The sequence below is a fragment of the Trachurus japonicus genome, chromosome 5, assembly GCF_045865225.1.
Source record: "Trachurus japonicus isolate A0001 chromosome 5, Traja_1.0".
Lineage (NCBI taxonomy): Eukaryota > Metazoa > Chordata > Actinopteri > Carangiformes > Carangidae > Trachurus > Trachurus japonicus.
In genome coordinates this window covers 10408140-10426680 of record NC_140911.1, presented here as the reverse complement: position 1 = coordinate 10426680, position 18541 = coordinate 10408140, and the positions used below count along the sequence as shown (strand labels likewise).

Below are 18541 nucleotides of genomic sequence, written 5' to 3'. Positions count from 1 at the left end.
CTGTGGGTACCATTCCAGTTAGGAGGTAGTTTACAGGCTTTTGTGTTTCATGTGCGTTTTTGTTTTTTTCATTTAATCTGTGAATGCATGTCTGTCTGTATCATACAATATACCTGTCTGTCGGTCTGGATATGGCTGCTTTGTCAGCTAATAGTGTGCATGTCTTGTTGCCATGAGCATGTTAATACTTGAGCTCAGATAGCCCTCTGGGTACCATTCCATTAAGGTCAGTAAGTGTGCGTTTTGCATGTCTTGTTGTTATTTCTTCCATTCTCCAATTGTGTTTGTTTGCTTGGCTATATGTCACCCTGCAAACTTCTGAACATTGTTTTCTCAGTTATCACCCTCTGTTGTGTGTGTGTGTGTGTGTGTGTGTGTATGTGTGTGTACTTGTATGTATTTGTGTATGGGTACAGTCATTAGAGGCCCGAAGTGGGGACGGTTTTGTCGGAATGAGGGCCGCTCTCCACGCTCATATTAGTGCAATGTGTGAAATGGCGAGGAAAGTAAAGGCAGGAAATTAGCTCCATAATCGCATTAGGGTGAATGAGTGCAGCAGACTGGCTCTTGAACAGAACAGGATGCCCCTGGATGGAACTTCTCCAGGAACAGAGGATTATTTTACCCCAATAAGGCTTTACTGCAACCCTCAGCACGTGGCCTTACTGTAAATGAAAATCTGAGCCGCAGTGTTGCCAAGCTGCACTGTCACATGTGCAAACAAGCTATTGTTTTGTTTATGTGAGCTGGTTTGTGTCACACGAACAGCCATCCTCAGAAAACCTCTCATTTTTTCAGCGGTTTGAGGTTTTTGTTTTTTGTTACTAATTAAGCAAAGACAGTTTGATCTGATATCAAACACGTCTCATTCTTGTCCTCTGTTCCGGTGGGACCAAGCACAGAAAGTGACTGCTGTTTTCTGTCTCTCTGCAGCCATATCAAATAGCCGTGGAGAGTTCCTGCTTAATGGAGAGTTTGTGGTCAGCATGTTCAAAAGGGAAATCAAAGTAGGAAATGCCGTCATCGAGTACAGTGGCTCTGACCATGTCATTGAGAGGATCAACTGTACTGACCGTATCGAAGAGGAGATCATTGTCCAGGTAAAGCATCATGGTGACTTAGTTTGCCATGCAGGAAGTGTAAATCTTGACTATTTTAGAGGCATTATAACAAGTCAAACATACAGCCTGTAACCTAAGACATAACTTGGAGGATATTTAGGATGCAGTAACTTAAATGTTTCTGCAGGCTTGGCCCCAAAAGTCTTTGCTTTTAGTTTTGAAGAAATGGAAAATCGCTGATGTAGGAAAAAAAAGATACTCTTACAGTCTTATAACACATATCACATTGCTTGCATTTTCCCCAGGTGCTGTCTGTGGGGAACCTTTACAACCCAGATGTCAGGTACTCCTTCAATATCCCTATAGAGGACAAACCTCAGCAGTTCTTCTGGGATGCCTATGGGCCCTGGCAGGAGTGCAGCCGTCTGTGCCAAGGTGAGGGGGAGGCACACGGGGTTGGCAGGGCGAGGCGATGGGAGCAGTAGATGATAAATGGAGTGGTGAGGGCAGAGATGAGAAGGAACAGAGAGAGGAGACAGGGGAACCACAGAGCCAGAGGCATAAGGGGGAGCAGATTGTCTGGCTAAACTTGACAAGCCCATGCTAGACATATAGGTTTTGGAACAAGTGATTAAAGCTCAACTTCATAGTATGCTCTGGCACTTTACCTTCTTTGGCATGACAGTGGATATGTCAAGAGTGCGGGGGTGTGCAGAGGAGGATTGCAGGTAAACTCGAAAACCTGTTGTGTGTTATGACTCGAACACTTTGTTTGAGAATCTCTTTCCCTACTTTCTGACACTTCCCTGCTTGAACAACCAGCAGTAAAATTCCAAAAAGAAACCAAAGAGTTCACACGGCAGGATAAACGGCTAACAAGTAATTCCCTCAGCACCTTTGATTCTCAGATTTATGTGGCTTTTCTGACACTATGGGACACACTAAGCTCTCACAGCACCGAGCTGCAAAACTTAATAACTTGAGGTACTGATAGAGAATCTATTTCCTGGAGCCACATGAGGTTTAAATCTCTCCCCCCCTACAGTACAGTAGGTGCACTGTGATTCAGTGCAGAGATGTCAAGACAAGAGCCAAGGTGAAGCACACACACACACAAAGCTGTTAGTATTCATAGTGATGCTATGGTGATCTATATTGTGCCTGAGCAAGCTGTTGCATTCACTCAGGCATCTACTTGCAGGATCTCACAGAAGCCAAGGTAGATTTTGTAATTCTAGTCACGAATTCCTGCATATACTTTTTTGTAAATCGCCTTTCAGAGAGCAACATACAGAAGGAAAAAAGTCAATTTTCTTTACTTGAAGGCATAAATGTGCAACCATTTCTTTAATATCCTTGAAAATAAAATGGAGACAATCACAGAAAAATGCTGCTGCGGGTTCAGTTTTATTTGATGCATTGTGCTTAAGATTTTTAAGAGAGACGACTGTGACTGACGAACTGCATCATTTTTTCTTTTCGTAGGAGAGCGGAAGCGAAAGATTCTCTGTAGCAGGGAGTCGGACAGGGTGGTGGTGTCAGACCAGAGGTGTCACGGCACAGCCAGACCTGCTGTCATCACTGAGCCCTGCAACACTGAATGTGAACTCAGGTTTGTTTTGCCAATTTAACCGACCTTTAGTCCGTGTATGACCCAATCATGAAGCCTAACCAGTGAAGAACCAATTCTTCACTTAGTTGAAAAACACTGACAAGAATGTATCACCCTGGACGCAGGTGGCACGTGGCCCGTAAGAGTGAGTGCACGGCTCAGTGCGGCCTGGGATATCGTACCCTGGAAATATACTGTGCCAAGATCAGCCGTGCAGATGGCAAGACCCAGAAGGTTGATGACCGATACTGCAGCGGTCAGCGCAAACCTGATGACAAGGAAGGTTGCCATGGTGACTGTAACCCAGGTGGCTGGGAGTACTCTCCTTGGTCGGAGGTAAGGATTGCTTTAAGGAGTGTGGGCTCTGAGTGCGAGCGCGATCCCCTTGTTTGTCAAAGTTTATTGTGGGTTGTGTACGTGTGTTTACACTTGCTGATGTCATGTTCAAACGTTTTGCCCCTGCAGTGCTCCAAGAGCTGTGGAGGGGGCACCCGCCGTCGAGGGGCAGTGTGTCGAAAGGCAGCTGAGGCTGGCGGTGATGAGAGCAAATGCAGTCAAAGGGACAAGCTGACCGTCCAACCCTGCAATGAATTCCTCTGTCCACAATGGAAGACTGGTGACTGGTCTGAGGTCAGTTCAGTTCTCATTTGATTCTCTGTGCACTTAGAGGAAAATCCGATACCTAGCAGTCTCATGAAAGTGGAGAGGTTGAGGCAATTAATGTTTACTTTAAAATGTTTCCATTTTGAAATTATGTAATTAAAAAACGTTATTGTGTCCTCTGTGTTAAGACATTTAGTTACATAAAGCTTATGCACATTTATGTGTGAGGATCCACACACAGGCACTGGTGTTTATGGAGCCTGGTTAACTCAGTATCAAGAGACACAGGCTTTAGTGTAAATACTGTAGTTTTGAGCCAGCGATGATCTGGGTCAAATGTAAAATCCCAGAGTTGATTGTGCATGTCTCAGCTGTGGGAGAGTTACTCCCCTGCTTCCACTGCAGTGAATGTTGGGAAACTTGTGATTGCAGGCTAAGATGCTATTTAACTGTCGTACAGGTTACACATTGTGAAGCGAGGGGCTTGAAAAGCTTTGGGCTGCATTCCAGGAATATTTTAAATCTCCCATGTGGTGCAGCTAAATACAGACGTCTACACTTTACTGTATACCCACTGTGTACACTGGGCTCACACATAAATAAACACACTTGCCCTATTTTTCGGTTCCTTACAATCACCCTTGGTTTTGAAATCTGCATATTCTGCTTTACACAATGCCAGATGATCTTAATCTGCTATAAACTGTACATTCCAGCAGGCTCAATGGTACCAGTATTACAGTATAGTATACCCGTATTCATGTTATTTCCTTTATACATACTGTATGGAACTTAAAAATCTGTAATATTTACAGTGCCTCGTCACTTGTGGGAAAGGCTACAAGCACCGTCAGACGTGGTGTCAGTTTGGTGAGGACCGCCTCGACGATCACTTTTGTGGCTCATCTAAACCTGAGTCTGTGCAGACGTGCCAGCAGCAGGAGTGTGCCTCCTGGCAGGTCGGACCCTGGGGACAGGTGAGTCACCTTCCTGTATACGGTAGACACTATTGTGCCCAGTGCTCATCACTGTGATGGAAATTATACTAGATAATCTTAGGTTTATGTTCCAGGAGAGGTTTGACAGAATATCACTGTTAAGTAAAGATGCAGTTTGGTCCAAATGTCTAAGTCCTGTTTCCCGTATACTGTATATCAACTGGCTGAGGTTATTTTCTGATGAATTCTCCCATGATGTAAACCAAAGGGAGGACACAGATAAGCTAGGCTCCTAATTTTTTCCCCCTTTTCCCTGTTTGGACACTGAGCACATCCTGCAAAAATAAATATACAAAAACGTTGGATGAGCTGAGTAGGCGTGTTCTTCTACAAATCTTTGCATAGGTTTATGTATACAGTACATGCTGTCTGTGTGTGTGTGAGTGTGCGTGCTCAGCCCCATTCGTGTGTGCATGGAGGACTGAACAGCCACCCAAAAAATGCGAAACATTTTTGTGCCCCCCACCAGAGGATGTGCGCATGTTAAGGTATATTTGAAGTTGTTTAATGAAGCGTTGTCAAATGGTAGTTGAAGTTGCCGCCACACAAGTTTGACCCTGTTTCAGTGGAGGCAATGAGGCAGAAGAGAACGCGGGGTAGTACGCTCTGACTTGGCTACAGTGGAAAAAGGACAATGCAATGTATATGAACAAAAGTTCCTCACGAGTTTGGTTTTTGAAACTTAGATCTTTCGATGTTTCCTGTGGGAAGGGAATCGTTAAGTCTGGTTTACAGTGTCTTGGTGTACTTTGTGTTTGGGGTTTATAGACTCAGATGAACCGTCTATTTTTTGCCATGCCGTTTTCTCGGTTTGGTCTTTAGCTGACTGTTACTAATGTTCCCCAACCACCCCCTTTTTCCCTCTCTTTGAACATAGTGCACTACCTCGTGTGGGCCAGGCTACCAGATGCGAGCGGTGAAGTGTGTGGTTGGCTCTTATGGTGCTGTCATGGATGACACAGAATGTAATGCTGCCACAAGACCCACTGACACCCAGGTAAGAAGGCCGTCATCATTATCTTTTTCACATCTTTTCGTCTTCCTTGTAACATCTCTGTTTTATATCGTCTCTCTTTATGGTTTCATTGTTGTAACAGCGACGGTTGTTCCATGGTTTAGTCTTGAATTGATTCATACTAAGTAGAGAAGAAAGCATCCACATTCATGCATGCTGCCCCTGAAAAAAGACCCCGTTAAACACACATTTCATCACTTCATGGTATGAAAAGTCATGCTACAGTTTCAAATATTTGGAAACGCAGGATGAGAAAGTGTGCTGTTTTGCTCGGGTTGAAGTGTGCAACGGCCGTGTCGTCAAAATCGGTTTGCGCATCTGCTAAGTGTTCCACACGAACACAAAGAGGCACAGAAAACCCAAAGAAACCTATTTTGAGCTGAATGAGAGTTTTGTTTGGTCAGCATGGGGCGTAAACCCATTTCAGAGGGCTGAGCATGCAGACTCAGGATGAGGCCCCCTCTAGTCGAAGCGGCTCTTAATTCCGGTGCCTGGGCCGGCAGAGCCAGTGACCCTGAAGCAGTCGCCCCACCTCGTTGTGATTCTAACCAGCCAGCCATGAAGTGGGCCACCAGGCCGCCTGTCCCACCACCAACAGCCACCAGGCAACACTTGAAAATGAGGGACAGAAAGCTGGATGGAGGTCTGTCTGAGTACCAGGAGGAGAGAGGTGGAGGCAAGAGATGCTGTGCTGCTGCACACGTCCTCACATAGATTGAAGAAAGGCTGAACAGTTATGGACACTGGTTGGACCTACTATGTAATTGTAAAAGCTGTAACAGAGCAGTATACACACTTACACAGAATCATCACAAAGCCTGTTATATTTTATGAGTAAAAACATTTCAAATGTCACTGACGTGATGTGTGCGTGGAGCTACTTTAAGCTCTGCCATGAGGCCTATTTGTTTCTGTTAGGCGGAGGAGTGTGGAATGTGGAGCCTGCTCAGATCCTGTGCGACCTGATTAGGGCCTTCATTCCTAGGGACTGGGGGTCAGAGGGCACCAGAGGGCATGGGGGGGGAGAGGGCGGAAGGTGAGGGGCAAGGGGGTGGATTAGGGGTGGAGTTTACAACCACGCCAGCATGGGCATTGGAGCCCTGAATACCACTCCACTATGACCTGTTATGACAGGGATCAGGGCTTTATGCTGAGTGGCTTACTGCCACAATCCATAGTTTGAACTGACGGGGCGGACCCTGTTAATGTTGTTTTGGTAAGGTGGGGGGAAAGGGTGATGGGAAACACAACTGCTCTCAAACTTAGAGCTGAAGGAATATAGTTTAAGTTGTTAATGACTGTCCCATGTCAGAGGAGCTATCTCTGATATTCATGGTATTTTGTAGTCAGGGACAGATGTTGTTACAGTATATTCATTTTGTTAATCACTGCATGAACGGGTGTTTGTGTCCTCCCTTGCACAGGACTGTGAACTGGCTCAGTGTCCCAGCAGCCACCCTGTTCCCCCAGGAACCAAAGTCCCCTCCCACCAGGGCCACAAAACCCAGTGGCGGTTTGGTTCCTGGACCCAGGTTGGTTGTCCTGTCACATCTTCAATCCATTTATCTTTTTGTTGGTTTCCAGCTTCTTAATCTGTTTCGTCTTTACAACAGTGTACTGCCAGCTGCGGCAAAGGGACACGGATGCGCTATGTGAGCTGCCGTGACAACCAGGGTGGTGTGGCAGAGGAGTCGGCGTGTGCCCACCTACCAAAGCCCCCTGCCAGAGAAGTGTGCTCAGCAGTGGCCTGCGGACAGTGGAAAGTGCTGGAATGGACAGTGGTAAGGAAATCACCCGTCATCATTGTTTAGTCAGTTGTTCCTGACCCGGTTGTCAAAATCTCAAAATCACAATAATAAACGCATGAATTTCATATTAAGTGGACATGTGTTCAGCCAGTGTTGTAGAGGACAGTTTCAAACAAGTGGAAATTTGGAGAATGTTTCCTGTTGAATCATAAAGCATTTCCCCTCAGATCTGCATCTAATTACTCTGACACCACTATTGATTAACCAAAAATTGTGTCATCAATATTAGCATCCAGATGTTTTTCTTCTTCTGCATTTCATTATATTCCACATTATTTTTCACCTATGCAGACAATTAGTGTCTTTGCACACAATGTAGATGTTTGTGTGAGCAGCAGCGATGCGGAGACAGGGTGGCAGCTGCAAGGCAAAGACTGGAGGTGGAATAAGGCTGGAGAAGCAGTACATGTCTTTCTATGGTTGTGCAGACAAGTGTGTGTTTGAAATCGTTGCGGTGAAGATATTTCAACACAGTGAGAACGTTGAGGCCGGACCTCACAACATGAGGGTTAAGACTTGACTTAAGGGTTGTGGTTGGAACTAGGTTTAGGTTTGGGTAAGGAGTTATAGACTGCATTATGTCAATGATAGTCCTCACAAATACAGGAATACCAGAAAACGTCTGTGTGTTTGTGTCTGCATGTGTGTGTGTGTGTGTGTGTAAGAGAGAGAGAGAGAGAGAGAATTGGAGTTTCTGGAGCTGGGAGATGCGAGGGGCTGCAGTGAGGGGCTCCAGTCTTGTTTACAGATGTTTCTCATCAGAGTCCTGGTGATACAGTACAGCCAGACTGCAGGTCTGGTCACCATACACACACACACACACACACACACACACACACATGCAAACACACCCACGCATATACCACCAAGCCAAAGACACTCATTGACCCCTGAAAAGGAAATAGTTCATCCCAAGGCCAAAAAAGATTTCAGAGGCCTAGCCTAGCCACAAACACAACACACACACACACTCGATCTAGTAACCCTAGGCAAAATGGCTTTCTATATCTTGCAGTGTCAGAACACTGTCATGACAGATTTTTGTTATTGTTCTCGGGGTCCACACAGCCCATACAACCCATGTTATCCAACAACTTAATTTGGTGCTACATCATACACACTGACTTTATATATGTGGACCCTCCTTACAGTATCTATAATCATGTGAAATCCATAACATTGTGACAGAGCAGTGTAAACCTCTGTGCAGTATAATCCCAGGCGAGGTTTTAGAGTAGACAGCTGTTGCATAAGTATAATAGATCACTTTATGCAAAGGGAGGAGCTGAGGGAGACACCATTAGCGCTTGGTGGAGGATCTGCCTTGTGTTATTTTCCTAAAAAGAAAGGTTTGTACTTGGGTCTTTGGTAAAATATTTAAAAGGAGAGCTGTGTCGACATCCTCAACACCAAGTCAGTCTCGCATTCTGCTGATCTAGGAGCTCGGTTAGGATGTGGCTTGTCGTTGTTTTTGTCTATAAAATCTCTGGAGTTTTTAAAGATGAGCTGAGGAGTGAAGAGTTTCGATTTAAGTGGCATCACATTAACATCTGTATGTTGTTAACATAGCTCTGATGGTTGCCTCTGGTTTTCGCCTTGAGCAAGCTGTGGGAGGTTTTTTTGGCCAGTTTGGTGTCAAACAGCTGTAAATATGATCAACACCTTCAGGAAGGCAGGAAACAAACACACTCTTTGTTTGTGTGTGGATTTGTATTTGCATGTATTACACTGACATCTGATGTCTTTATCCACTCTGTGTGTGTGTGTGTGTGTGTGTGTGTGTGTGTTTTTCCAGTGCTCAGTAACCTGTGGCCAGGGGAAGACGACACGGCAGGTACTGTGCGTCATCAGCGACCAAGAAGTGAATGCTAGTGAGTGTGACCCAGACGATCGTCCTACCACAGAGCAGGACTGTGCTATGTCTCAATGCCCATCCCGCTCCAGTGATTCCCGACCTTTGCCGTCCTCACCAAACTCCAGCGCCAGGAACAACCTGCCCCGTAGCCAATCACACCAATGGCGGACTGGACCCTGGGGCGCGGTAAGGCGTCTTTATACACTACACTGCCATTTCTATGCAGCCTGACATTTGTGCGGCTAAAGCCTCAGATTAAACTGCAGTAGAGGAAATCTGGGAAATTGGTAAAATGAGAGGGCTGCTGAGCTGAAGCAGCTCTGAGGCTGTTTTTGTAAATGCTCCAACCATTAACAACTACTTGTCCATATCTATTCTATTCATGTCTGTTCATATCACAAGCACAATATTTTCTTTGTGAACTGTAGTAAGTTCATTGATGACCTTAAATCATGACTCTTGCACTACAGCAATACTCTGCCATAGTTTCAGACAATCACTGTCTCAGTTAAACCAAATGATCAAAGGAAAACATTGCGAGATTGTACATTATTTTATTGAGACAATTGACACCCCTCTCATGTTGGATGGTGAATATGATGCAACAGTGGGTAGTTGGTTTGTTTTGTTAAGAGATGAAACAAACATGGGGCATTAATTAGTGAACATAAGAGTATGGCGCAGATCTTCCTCTAGGGTGAAGCGAATATCCATAGTTCCAAAAACATGGAAGGTTGGTTATTTTCATCCTACAGTGTGTTTTGGACACTGATGCAGACTTGGACGTTAGAAGTGAGGCTCAATGCTCCAAGAGCTGTAACCTCTGTAGGACGAAGCCTTTGTGATGTAATCCACAGGAAAGTGTGACCAAAGAGCCACAGGCTCCCCCTTCCGTGCATCCCTGTCTGTGTATTGTTCAGCACTGAAAGAAAAACTGGGTTAGTGATAACGTCTGCCCAAAAATAACATTGACCTTTAAATAATTCTGGGAAGTAATCAAAGCTATTTCTGACGATTCTTCCTTCCTCTGTCCTGTTTTAAATATACTAGCAGACATTGCTTATTTGACGTTGGTTGTCTCTTAACAATTGTTGTCTGAATTTCTGAGTGTGTGCTGTGTGCGTACGGTATATACCGTGTACAGCCAATGTATTTATAAAAATGTGTGCAGTGTGTCTATAAAAACAAAAACACACAATGATTTATGAGTTGGCAGCTGGGAGCTTTACATTTGTGTGTTTACTTGTCACCATGTGTAGATAGAAATGGAGCTAATGTGGACTCTGTCCCTCTGGGACTCATTTACACCCATACACTGAGAATCTGTTTGTGAGAACCATCTATTTGACAGTGCACACTCTTCTCTCTCTGTAAAAACAGTGCTCCAGCACATGTGCAGGAGGCTTCCAGCGCCGTGTAGTAGTGTGCCAGGATGAGAACGGCTACCCTGCCAACAGCTGTGAGGATCGCAGCCGGCCCAATGAGCAACGATCCTGTGAGTCAGGGCCATGTCCACAGTGGATCTATGGCAACTGGGGCGAGGTAAGACAGACAACACTTTACTGTACATGTGATTACAGTTTACTATGCGCAAATATAGACGACTCATTGTTTAGCTTAGGTAGAAAACTGTAAACTCTTTGATACACATTTGTGTTTGAATAATTACTTTGACTAATGCAGAAGTTTCTCTGTGTCAGTGAACTCTTTCCCCATATACATCTGTAAAACACAACCTCTCTTGTTGTCTTCAGTGCACCAAGCCATGTGGAGGTGGAATAAAGACAAGGCTGGTGGTGTGTCAGCGTCCAAACGGAGAGCGTTTCAATGATCTGAGCTGCGAGATCCATGACAAGCCACCAGATCGTGAGCAGTGCAATACTCAGCCATGCCCGTCTAGTCCCCACTGGAGCACAGACCCATGGAGCTCGGTACGCTCATAAAAAATACTCTATATCTTGTTTTTCAACCTCACATTTTTTCAAATACCTGTAGTCTTACGCTTTCATAAACAATCTGAAAGGGGCTGGATGAATATAGTGCTTTCGCACTGGAGAAATGACACCCTACTTCTCTACTTTTACTTTTAACCCCCTCCACTTCCTGCGCCCTCTCTGGTGCCCGCGATTGGTCAACGTTTCCTCAAGACATTCGGAAAGTTAATTTCTGTTGCACTTGAATGGCAAAGATATGCTCACTTGCAATACGCCAAAAAAAGTACAACATTATCATTGCAAAATGCTTCAGTGACAGCTGTGACCATAAGAACATTTTTTGTCAGTCCTAGTTACCATAAAACTGTTGATGAGCCTTGTACTAGTATTTGAAAAATTCAGGATCACTTTGTATCACAATCAAAGTTAGTTTTGTAAAATATTGTTTTTAAAGATAATTTATTAAGATATTTTTCCTTTTTATCTTTTGTATATAGCATTAACTTTAAAAAGTGATTTATTTTGTGTCTTAGCTCTTTGTATTCGCACATTTAGCCAATCGTTGTTCATATGCAAATGCTGATGAATGTTTTTGTATATCAGGAATATACAGTACGATGCCTTGTTCTTATATTATCCAAAGAATGGCCCATAATCTCCAAATATGTGGTGCTACATATTATAGTTTGGTGTTCTGTTATGAACATTAAAAGCACCAACTTACATAGGACTGTATTTGGGCTGTGTACTATATATACATCTTTGTACTATATACATCTTTGAAATGGCTATTGTATTAAGAATTCAATTTGTCTCAAGGCACATGTGGTTTTATAGAGAAGTTACTAATTTTATTTAGACACTTTATTTTACAGTTTATGCATTTACCCTCTGTTACGTAACCAGCGGCGGTGTTGCCCCAAAATGACATTGATATTGAAGCAGGAAATTGCTGACTCAAAAGTTCTCGAAACGTCCAGTATCAGTAGTAAACACCATCAAACAGCAGCTGTACTAGCACTGTAAAATAAAGTGTCTCACAGAGTTTGTGGTAATTAGAACTAATAGCCATTGTATTCCAGTTTGGCAGAGGGTTTTGACCCAGATTTCTTTAGTGTGGCCAAAACAATAGGTTTAAAGCTCTCTGCTCCAAAGGTGCTTGATATGAGTGTATTTATATTGTGTTAGTTAATGTTTGCTTTGTACAGTAAGTACTTGGAGTTGCTAAATATGCTATGCTCAACAATACCTCACTTGGAACAAAACACAACTCAACTAGCCATTAAACTATGATAACCTACACTACAACGGTGCTTTGGCCAAACAAGGGAGATATAAGATATAAATATCAAAAATAAACCATCACATTTTTTTGGTCGGTTAGGTGTTTATTGTGGCACATTGCTTTTTGATGCTGCCTTTTCTGTATGTTTTATTTCTTTCCACAAGCAGTTAGTGGATTGATCAGATTGATCAGCTAAATGCAAAGTGTTGAAACAATGTTGAATTGTCTCTGAATGTCCATCAAACAACTTGCTTGACCTTTAAGAGAATGGGCTGTTAAAATGTTGTATTTTGAACACGTGACACCTGTGACCACAGGGGAAGTTAATAGTGTTTTGTATCCAGAGCTCTTACTCTGAGCCAACCTAATGTGTCTACCTCAGTCTCTGTTATGATTGCCCCCCTGCCGTATCTTTCTCTCCCTTGCACTGGAGGGATTTTGGCTGGCTAAGATTAAGCATGAGTTGTTGAGGCTACCCAGTGCAGTTGATGGCCCTAAACACAGATCCAAGGTGTGTGTCATCTCCCACCATGTTGCTTACCATTCTTTTGAGGACAGTGAAAACTGATCCAGAATCTGTGGTTAGGGGCAACTTTTGGCTGCAGCCCACCCAGTTGACTCTTCCTGGTCATAAATGTCTGTACTGACATCACACCTTATTTTAAGGGCCTGTTAACTCAGCAGTGAGTACATTTTTACCACACATAATTTACTAATGAGAGCTATCGCTTGTAATGACTCCCACATGTGTGACTGTAAGGCAGCATACAATCAAATCAGTGAAAGTAGGACACAGTATTAACACAGCACATCCCATTATTAGTTTCTTCTTTCAGTCTTGGCAGTTTAACTCCTTGTGGTCAACCTCCTGATGCAAATAGCAGTACAGCATAAACACCATATCAACAGGCTCTTGAAATAAGAATATTGTATGTCTCTTATTCACAAATGGCAGTATTAGTCTGTGTTTCAAGAAGATTTCTGTATATTTATGTAATTACTTGTATTTATTGTTACTTCATTATAATGTTATGTCAATATTTAATTTTTTTATGGATTTGTTGGATTTCTGTTCATTTCCAGAAAAGGTTACGATTAAAGTGAAGTAGAGGTACCATCAAAGGCTTTTTTTCATTCTTATTTGAGCGAAACCTCTTTTGTCACATGCAGTGAACAGGCCACTGTCATGGCAAAGTAAGGAAAAGGATGAAAAAAATCAAACAAACTGGCATCTGGTTGTCCAAAAAAGTCAGAAACTGAAATAACAAGCACCAAATGTTAACAACATTCATTCGAGATTACATCTCCGACTTTATGGTAATTACAGTGAATTTGTGGAAGAGGAAATGTCCTATATTATTTAGTGTTTTAACTTTGACTTTGGATGAAAGATTAAAAAAAAAAAAAGAGGTTCCTGGCAAATAGCTTATAACACATTCCTCCCTGCCAGTCTTTTCAATGGGCTGTTTTTCCTGAATGAAAATGCACAAATCACTGAGCAATATCCTTGTTATTTTATGTGGTCAGGGCCTCTGCTGACCTCTTTGAGCGACCCTGCTTTTACCGTCTGTGTCAGGAGTTCAAAGCTCTTTCCATCAAGGTAGATCTTTGTCCTGGATGACAATGCCTCAATATACCTCCCATCTCATTTACTGTGTTCATTCACTCTTAATGCCTACCCCGGCGGCTTTTTCTGGGACGCCTGGTGACGCGTGCTTGGCTATGAAGTTGCCAGCGCCCTTTGCCCCTTTCTGTCAGGCCCCTCTACTCTGGTCTAATGCGGGTTGATGACAGTGTACCGATGTGGGGGCCGGGGCCAGTGACAGTGACTCGAATAAGGGGGGCTTTCAGCGAGACAATGCAGTGGTGTAGTGGCAGGTCAAGGGTCCCGTTTGATCTGGGGAGGGGCCCCTTCCTGGTTCATCCCATCAGCACAGACAGACTTCTGGGAAATTGCCTGTGATCCAGGGATAGAAAACAAAACAAAACAAAAAGAGGAGATCAATAGGATTCCCTAACACTCTGCTGACAATGGCAAGTAGCGCATTTAGAGGAGGGGTTCATTTCACATAGTGCCTCCCCTGAATATTAAAAATAAAGTTGTATTTGAAATATGAGTTACTGTATTTATGTCTGAAACTCCTCATCATCCGAACCGCAGTTAGGATACATCTCCATGTGATCAGATCACTGTGGCATGTAACACTATTTGATGTCAATAAAATTCTGCTGACTATGACACGATGAAGTTGGAAATGTAAAGGTCAAGTGTGTGCAAGCAAGTATTAGTGCACTGCTCTGGATAATTACAGAATCTCAGAGAACTTGTGGGAAGAGTTAATGAACCCTGCATGGGGGGGTGGGGGGTGTGCATTCACATACTGATGAAATACATGGTGTTTTAATTTGCCCCACTTACACTGACTCCCAAGGTATTCTGAGGGCATGTCAGCACAATACAACAGCAGGACAGCTCTTGTAAAAACATACATAAACCTTTGAGGACTGACCTGACATTTGAGCGCAGCACTGTAAATGTTTTCCTTTAATTATTTGAACCTTCACTGGGACGTTCAGTTTACCCCTGTGATGACACAGGTTTCCACCGTTGATCTAAAACAAATGTGTTGTATCTGGTCTTAACGCCAGACAATAACATTAACAACCGTGGTCTCTGATGTCGGTCATTGGTGCCATTTGATATTTCGACATTAGGAGTAATCGTGAAGTCAGTTTGCCACTCATTTGTGCTGTGGTTTGTCAGTGAAGTCATAGAACAAACATATAAGAAACACAGTCATTGTCCTTTTTATTCAAATATATGCACAACGATATCCACACAAGACTCGCACAATGTTGATAGGTGTAATTTTCTTTATTTTTCAGCAAAAAAAACCAAAACTGAATCATCTGTTTTAGTTTAATAATTGACGAATCAATCACAACTCAATATTGGATTTCAATTAATCTAGTGTATTACAAAACGAACTGGATTGTGAAGGATGTCTGCATTTGAAAAGGGGAATAAGCATTTTATTAGCCCCTCCTTTCATGAGTTTGCCCCCCCCCCCCCACACACACACACACACCTCTCCAACACACACCCTTCCTCCTCCCTGAATGAGGTGAGAGGTCACAGCGTGTTCCTGTCCAGTACAGTCCCTTGCTGGTCAGGACAGCACCACACGCTGGGCCACGTACTCGTTCAACTCTGAGCCTGTCGCTTCCCATCCATCCCCACATGCAACGCCCCCTTTGATTATCCGAGCACAGTCCAGCCCGTCTCCACTCCCTCCTGTAATGCTGCTGCTGCTGTGTGTGTGTGTGTGTGTGTGTGTCTCTGCCTGTCACATTGAGTTAGACTTTCGGTAACTCGGTGAACCCGGACGTGATTCAAAATGCTGCTGGGGTGATGGGGCACGCTTTGCCATTGGTCTGGTAGCTACCCACGTGGAACTAGGTCTATTTGCCGGCATTTCTTTCCTTTTTTTTTTTTTTTTTGTTCAGCTTCAAAATGATCGACATACCCAACTTGTTTTCAATTAAAGCTGTGCTTTTATGTGTTTTCAGTCAAGCCTGACATTTAATAAAACATGCATTATGAATCTCATTAATGCTGTTTTGACTTGAACAATGCTGACAACACAAAAAAAACATCCACTCGCTGAATATCGTTGGTTTACAGTCTTTTTTCACCCACATAACATACCTTTCTGTTTAACCGCTTCTTTCTTCTGACATCCTGCAGTGCTCGGCCTCCTGTGGAAGAGGGTTCAAGTCCCGAAAGGTGACCTGCGTGACCGGGTCGGGCCGTCCAGTCCCAGAGGACAACTGCCAGCACCAGTCCCCCAAACCCGGCGAGCGGAGGCGCTGCCGAGGTCTACGATGCCCCAAGTGGAAGACTGGTGACTGGGGAGAGGTAGGACTCTCTGACCCTGCTATAAAACACCCTTCTACCTCTCTTATTCTCACGCTGCCAGACTTTAAGCCTGTTTTTTTTCTTCTCTCATTCCACTTTAATGTTTATCAGCTTGCAGGCAAGTACACGCATATGTGTGAAAACATCTGCAGCTAAACCTGACTATATTTATGCACCATGCCAGGCCACTAACTAAGGCAGGGTGCTTTTACACATCACATGGTGGTTTGTTCACAGGCCTGGGGCGGCTGCAAACGGAGGTCTGAGGTAGTGTGGTGTTAATGCTGGGACTGTGACACCTCAGCCCCTCTTTGATCTGAGGTCCAGCCAAGTGTAAATCTACTCCTCTCATCTCTATATTTTCTCTTCCTTTGGCCCTCACTTTTCTCTCCCCTCTGTCCCTTTTATCCTTCCTCTCCCTGTTGCTCTTTTCCTTTGCTTTTCTTTCAAGCCCCCCTATACTCCTTCACTTTTTTTCTCCCTATCTTCTGCCTCCCCAATGGAAACCACATGTTGGTCTTGTCTTTGAAAGACCTACAGTACTAAAGAGCCAATTCACTAACGTCATCATTGCCACTCACAAAATGCACCTGGGCAGCTGGAGAGCCTGCCTTGTGTTTATTCGCTTTTTCTTTACCTAATACTACTCGCTATGTTGCTGTTCTCTCCCAACGCTCTCTCTTTTATCACGTCCTCTTTCACTGTATTCACATCAGTGTCCAAGAGTACAGAGCCACATATGTGCTCCATACGTCAGAGAGGATGTGTGTGTGTGTGCTCTCAACAGCTGTGCAGCGGGACACATGCCAGGAGAAACTTAGACTCCACACAAGGCTTTTAGCCAAGTACAGCAAGATTACCCATGGCGCTACAGGCTGCCTATAGTGGTGCAATGGCTAAGATGTAAGGACAGATAACGTGCAGTAAAATATGTCACATCACACATTATAGGAAATGTTGTACATTTCTCCTACAGATTAATATGTGTATAGATTCAGGTAGAATTCTTAAAGTATTACTACATCCCAGTCTTTGGTTCTCTTCTCACCACTGGGTAAGGGTTAGTCATCTGGATATGTTTACCATTTCCTGCTCTTTAAACCCTGAAAAAACATGAGCAGTTGCTGTATGATGGTGGTCTTACTTGTGTTCATGTGCACACAAACACAAACACAACCTTCAAAACCATACACATTTACCATTATTATGTCTGTAATTTGTCATTTCCTCGTTATGGAGGAGATCACCCACAATGATCAACAGCATCTGTTTGAAAAGACCAAAAGACAAAAAATTGTTACTTTAAAATGTCATTCTTAAAAGCAGGAACACAATTGTTAAAATTCAAAATCTGAACGTGCATGCATGGTTTATATGGTGCGGTTATTTCCACGGTGGGTTAGACGAGCAGCAGAGCAGAAGTATGAGAAGACAAAAGAGATTCCTTGTCCCTCTCTCGCTGTCTGTGTTCTCTGTAGAAATGTGTTCTGTATTACAGCGGAGAGGAAAACACTTTTATTAAACACATCGCTGCAGCACAGATTAGGAAATCCACCTTTCTATGCTCCAGGATTCATATTTCTTCACTTTTCTATGAATACCAAGAAATATTTGATGTAATATCAACATTTTATAAAAAAAAAAGTTCTAAGCTTGGTTAGTTCCTTAATAATGTGCATTTAGGTAGGCTATCATTATAGAAACAGATGTGAAAGCTTGATGCAAAAATGCTAGGATATTAGAGAAACAAACATTTAAAATTACTTTCAGAATTAGCATAAAGCAAACTAAATTAGAGTAGAATAAAACTAAAAATAGTTAAGTATCTTACTATATTATATTAAATATATTACAATCTTCACACCACATAGGAACAAAATAGCTGTATGAATAGATGGTTAACGTACAGTAGAAACTACGTGGCTATAGCTCACGAGGCACGTTGTCTATCGCTATGGTTCAATTATTGCGGGAATATTTAACGGTGATTATCCGGTTTAATACACAGTAATACAGGAGGTAATACATATTAAAGGTGTTTATAAAGGTTGAATAATCTCTCTCACTCACACTAAATTCGTACCTGTGCTGCTCTCAGTGCTCTGCATCATGTGGCGACGGCGTCCAGCAACGGGAGGTGTTCTGCCTGGTTGGGGACCGACGCAGCCCGGCGGAGACCGGCTGCTCGCAGCGCTCCAGACCGGCGTCCAGTCAGAGCTGCCGGGTCGCGGACTGCCCCTCCCGCTACCGCTGGAAAGAAGGAGACTGGCAGACGGTAAGCTGAGGAAGGCAGCGCAGCCCAGAGCGGTTGAACACAATGTGCCCGAGACAAAAGACCTGTCTGAACCGGACCAAGGGGATGAGTTTGCTCACTCTGTCATTTCTGGTCAAGTGAGTTGATGTCTCAGTCGGAGCCAGTGGAGGCCAGAGGGGAGGAGGCGAGGTGGTGCG

At 43.6% G+C, this 18541-nt stretch overlaps 1 protein-coding gene across 1 annotated transcript in view; it reads left to right on the top strand.

The window, feature by feature from the left end:
- Positions 1–18541, top strand: part of adamts9 (ADAM metallopeptidase with thrombospondin type 1 motif, 9) — a 41289-nt gene that overhangs the window by 12211 nt on the left and 10537 nt on the right. The window contains exons 17-30 of the mRNA XM_085776118.1: positions 934–1100; positions 1367–1496; positions 2547–2673; positions 2799–3009; positions 3139–3303; positions 4092–4253; positions 5152–5271; positions 6714–6821; positions 6903–7070; positions 8893–9138; positions 10333–10494; positions 10707–10883; positions 15920–16090; positions 18189–18365. Coding sequence (XP_085632244.1) covers positions 934–1100; positions 1367–1496; positions 2547–2673; positions 2799–3009; positions 3139–3303; positions 4092–4253; positions 5152–5271; positions 6714–6821; positions 6903–7070; positions 8893–9138; positions 10333–10494; positions 10707–10883; positions 15920–16090; positions 18189–18365 — 2291 coding nt within the window. The remainder of the gene's footprint in view (positions 1–933; positions 1101–1366; positions 1497–2546; positions 2674–2798; positions 3010–3138; positions 3304–4091; positions 4254–5151; positions 5272–6713; positions 6822–6902; positions 7071–8892; positions 9139–10332; positions 10495–10706; positions 10884–15919; positions 16091–18188; positions 18366–18541) is intronic.